The sequence below is a fragment of the Sinocyclocheilus rhinocerous genome, unplaced genomic scaffold (genome assembly GCF_001515625.1).
Source record: "Sinocyclocheilus rhinocerous isolate Xijiao unplaced genomic scaffold, SAMN03320098_v1.1 scaffold168, whole genome shotgun sequence".
Lineage (NCBI taxonomy): Eukaryota > Metazoa > Chordata > Actinopteri > Cypriniformes > Cyprinidae > Sinocyclocheilus > Sinocyclocheilus rhinocerous.
In genome coordinates, this window is record NW_015635532.1 from 644,450 (window position 1) to 650,017 (window position 5,568).

Here is a 5,568-nt window from a genome sequence, read left to right on the forward strand (position 1 = left end):
TGTTATATTGTAATGTTATATATATATATATATATATATATATTTATTTTATTTTATTTTTTATTGATGTGATTACAAGTATATCTATATAATTATATCTATACTTCATTCCTGTTAATGTTGTAAACTTTTTGTGCTGAAAGCCAATAAAGACATCTGAGGACATGTATGAATGTGTGTGTGTGTGTGTATATATATATATAATTTTTTTTTTTTACAAGGTTACAAGTACATCTATGCTTCGGTTTATTACAATTTTATTTTTGCTAAAAAAAGATAAAAACTAATATATTATTTAATTAGGACAGTACTAATAAAGAAACTGTGTAATGTTGGGCAGTGCTAATAAAGAAGAAAATATTTTTATGATATTTATTTATTTTTAATTATTAACATTTTTGTTTGTTTTTTATTTATGTGGTTACAAGTAAATCTATGCTAAAAATCAATGAAAAAACTTGATGAATAAATAATAATAATAATAATAAGAAGAAAAAAACAAAGGCAGACATTTAGGCCAAAGTGAGCGAAGATTAAAAATCACTCTCATTATTTTATCTTTGTTATTAAAAAATAAGAACAAAGATACACATTACAAACACACATAATATACAAATAAAACTAGCAGTGCTTTATTTTTTCAGGTACAGTAGGTGTATTTAGCAGTATCATTCAAGAAATTGAATAAACAAATAAAAAAACACTATATACACTTCAATTTTACATTGATTCTTATTAAAGCAACTGTATTAGAGTTCTTCAGTCAAGAGCAGTGAGTAATTTTTCTCTTTGTTTTGTTGTTTTATTAACATTACAAGGATCGTTCACCCACAAATTAAAATTCTGTTATCATTTGCTCACTCTTAAGCTGTTTTAAACCTGAATGAGTTTCTTTCTTCTGTTGAACATAAAAGCTATTTTGAAGAATGTGTGTAACCAAACAGTTGCTGGTCCCCACTGACTTCCATGGAATTTTTTCCTTCCTAAGTCAATGGGGACCAGCAACTGTTTGGTTACACACATTCTTCACAAAATAAATTAATACAGGTTTGGGACAACATGAGAGTGAGTAAATAACGACAGAATTTTCATTTTTAGGTGAACTATCCCTTTATTTACAAACAGCAGTAAGTTTAGTACAAATAGTCTGCTGTCGCTTTAAGAACTGCACGCATCTGGCATACAGGCACGCGTCCATTTTTCTCTCAACTGTTTAGTTTCACTGTAGACATAAACAACTGTGTTTATATGTAAACCTTGTGTGTTTTGACAGTATTAGTGCAATCAGATGCGAAAGATAACTTAGTCTAGTAATCAGGCGCTGTTTGACAGGCTTTTTAGTGTGCGCGCGCTTAAGGTGTATGAGCTCAGAAAAAGCGCATGTCAGAACAGCACACGAATGAAATGTGTAACCAGCAATGCTTTAAAGCACATGCAAATAATGTACTTTTGTAATTGTGAATAAGTACATTGTTCCATGAGTGCAACTCTACCGCTGAGTTAACATTTGATGTGAATGTATGTGGCGTTGTACAGTATATTGAGACGGAGGCGCCAGAACTGCAACTGATAGAATGTGCGCTGGAGCACGATACTACGATATTTCTGCAAAAGCAGATCGTGGAGACATTTTAATCGTCCAAGATAAAAAATCGTCATATTGCTTTTGCTGATTCTACAAGGTGCAGGTATAACTTACAACCACAACTCTATATTATGAATGTAGAATTAACATTATATCTGTTCTTATTACTTTAAATGATTAGTTCACTTCCAGAATAAAATTTTTTTTAGGAGAAAAATCCTGGAAAGTTTTCCTCAAAAACCTTAAAGGGATAGTTCAACCAAAAATAAAAAAATTACCCCATGATTTACTCACCCTCAAGCTATCCTAGGTGTATATGACATTCTTCTTTCAGACGAATACAATCAGAGTTTTTCACTGTCCAGGCTAATCCATGCTTTATAATGGGAGTGGATGGTAGCCCAAAATTTATAATTTCATCATACATTTCTAAACCTATCAACTTAATAAACCTTAATCTCTAGCTTCTGCTAACTGTCGTGCTCGTTCATGAGAGAGTGGCGTCCAGTGGATGACGTAGGTGTAGCGTAAACACCGGTGTGCAGGGCCGGATTTACACATAGGCATTCTAGGTATGTGCCTATGCTTGCTCGTCCAGAGGGGGTCCAAACACAACTAAGAGATATATAATAATTTTGTTATACTATGGGATATCTACAACAGTAAAAGAACTAAAACCCCAGAAGACATTGAGCAAATAAATATAACAAACAATAGGGTAAAAATGACAAACTATTTCCATGTCTTCCACCTTTTTTATGTACGGAAATCACGCTTTCTTTCTCCCGTTCTCTCTCACAGACGCACGCACACGCACACAGACACGCACTCTCGCGGAGACGCGGACAGAAACTTGTTGTCAGCGCTGCCCCGCGAATTTATCAATAAAATAGTTGCGTAGCTGAAAAGCTACATGACATTTCTCAGTAGCAAAGTTCTTGAAGCAGTTCAAATTGAAGATTCGCTATTAGTAGACGCTGCTGCTTAACACTGCTGAGAGACGCACAGACGCAGGTATTCACACGCACTTCTCTCTCTCTCTCTAATAACTGCGTTAGCCTGCATATCAATAGTTCAAGCCTCTGTTATTAGCTCTAAAATGACGTTTTGGAATTTTCAACGGAAGGTTTGGGATAAGGTGCGTAAAAAAATTAGCTAGTTCAACACACACGAGATTTCAGGACAGAAACATAATGTCTTGAAACAAATCATTTGAACAATTGATGTGCGATTGTGACTCCACAAGCCGTTAAAATTATTAGAGAAATAATGCACTCCCGAAGTGGTTATTATGTGGCCACGTCGCCGCGCCTATTAATGGAATGGTCTTTCTCAGTTCTCAAACAAATTAAGAACCTACATTCGATTTTTATTGACTGATCGCAAGCGCTTATTGTGATAGAAAACACTGTAAAGGTTTCCACTGATTAAGGGATAATTTTTGTTTGCTTGGGTGGTAATATTAAGCCTATTATATTAAAAGGGAAGGGAGGCCCAAAAATTTGTTTTGCCTATGTCACGAAAAGAGGTAAATCCGGCCCTGCCAGTGAGAATATGCTAGTCTCGCGAGAAACATGCTTTGTTTACAGCAAAGCAAAACCATTGTTCTCTTGGCTTATATCGAAATCCTCCAACATTTTTCTTTACAAATCCTCGTTTTGTACTACTAATTCGTGACCGGTGTTTTGTTTTGCTCTCTCCTCTGCGTTTCTGCATTCGTCACTTCTGCTTTTGTCACCTCGTTTGCCTACGTGCTACATCATCCGCTGGACACCACTCTCTCGTGAATGCGCGCACGACAGTTAGCGGAAGTTAGAGATTAAGGTTTATAAAGTTGTAAATATGGATATTTTTCTTACACAAATGCATCGGGTCGCTTCAGAAGGGCTTTATTAACCCCCCGGAGCCGTGTGGACTTCTTTTATGGATGGGTGCAATTTTTTGGACTTCAAATTTTGGGCTACCATCCACTCCCATTATAAAGAATGGATTAGCCTGGAAATTATTTAATATAACTCCGACTGTATTCATCTGAAAGAATAAACATGGGGTCAGTAAATTTTCAGAAAATTTTTATTCTGGAAGTGAACTAATCCTTTAAGGGCTCAAATCTGACCACAAAGTCTATATAAATGCCTTTCTGATAAATGTCTATAAAACCAATTACACATATTTTTACATCATTTTTGATTTAACAATTACTTTTATTGCACGTTGGTTCATCATTCACTATCAGCAATTTTAATATTTACCCTCCCCTAAACATCACATAAAAACAAGCATACAAACTGCTGTACATGTTGTCAGATGCGCGTGTAAGTGATGTAAGTGGGCGGCTCTGGCCACGTGCTGACACTCACATTTCTGACTCTGCTAAAGCATGTGTTGGAGTAGGAGGATTTGTTGTAGCCAAGGCTTGAGGTACATGTGCTTATGTGTGAGTTAGTTACCTGGCAACGCGGTGATGAAGTCTCTCTGTAACATGGGTTTAAGGTATGAGTTTATATGGCCGTGCTGGTAGTGACACATGCGAGAAATCAGATGCTCCACAAACTCCACCTGATCCGATTCTGACCACTGATCAAACAGCTGGATGCACAGATCTTTCTCTTTCTCGAAATTCCCCTGTGACGTCCTCTTCCTCAAACCTGCCACTGAACCGTTCCCGAACTGGACACACAGACAATAAGACAGCGGCTGAGTGAAAATGAGAACACAGACATGCCAAAACTGACTTCACACCAGGGTTATTATAGTTAACTCAAACTAAAACCATTAAATTTTTTTTTTTTTAAATAACTTGAAATAACTGAATTAAGTACAAATAAATAAATAAATAAAATATAAAAACAACTTGTAAAAAAAAAAAAAATTATTTCAGCTAGTTGCCAAGGCAACATTTAAAATTTTCATTTAGTTAAACTTGATGTACTAAAATAACTAAAACTAAAACTGAAATAAATAAATAAATAAAATAATAAAAACTACACACATATTTAAAATAATAATAATAATAATACAAATTCCAAAAACAATAAAATTACTAAAAGTTTAACTTAAAAAAAATATTTTCTGCCGCATATCTTGAATTATGTGATAATTCTAAATGCATTTTAATAGACAGATTCATGCAGTGAAAGAACGCACTCTAACCTGCTAGACTTCATCATCTAATGTATGCGCGCACTCTGTAGGTGTTTTGTTTGCTTTTCGCGATATACTCGATAATATCAAATCGCACATCGTTAAAACAACAATTACGATATTATCGCAGACCATACATATCGCACACCCCTATGTCCCCAAATTTAAGACCTCTTGAAATCACAGTTAAGACTTTCTTATACATTTTAAGACTTTTTAAGGTCTTAAATTTGATACAACTAAATGTAAGACATTTTAAGACCCGCGGAAACCCTGTATATATATATATATATATATAGGGTTTCCCCTAATATACAGGTGCATCTCAATAAATTAGAATGTCGTGGAAAAGTTCATTTAATACAGGCACACATCCATTTTTCTCACACTTTTTACTTTAGACATAACCAACTGTGTTTATAAACCTTGTGTGTTTTGACAGATCGCGGAGACATTTTAATTGTCCACGATAAAAAAAAAATAGTCATATCACATACCCCTATTTTAACAATGGCTGACAGCTGACTCCTGAATTTTTTTATTTTCTTCATATTCTGTGTGGTCAATTCACAGCAGTGATAGAAATTATCATTTCCAACAAGTTTTATGGGCATTTTTACCTTTAAGCCATTTTTTCTAAAAGTGTGCACCATCTTTTGAGTCAATCTCCACACACGGTTCGGCATACACTAGGACCTTGGTTCAACTTAAATCTGACAATGCATCTGTAATATGGTTTGTTAGAGTTCGGCTAATGCATGTTTCTGTTGATGGATACAAATTCTGGCTTCCCAATACATTACAACAAGAGCGATGAGAGAGAAAAAAAAACAATACGT

The 5,568-nt window shown here is 34.8% G+C and overlaps 1 protein-coding gene across 2 annotated transcripts in view; it reads right to left on the minus strand.

The window, feature by feature from the left end:
- The window catches only part of LOC107747095 (F-box/WD repeat-containing protein 11-like), a 27,835-nt gene that overhangs the window by 14,666 nt on the left and 7,601 nt on the right, over positions 1 to 5,568 (minus strand). For both annotated transcript variants that reach the window (XM_016561521.1, XM_016561522.1), the window contains one exon: positions 4,036 to 4,255. In XM_016561521.1, the coding sequence (XP_016417007.1) occupies positions 4,036 to 4,255 (220 nt within the window). The remainder of the gene's footprint in view (positions 1 to 4,035; positions 4,256 to 5,568) is intronic.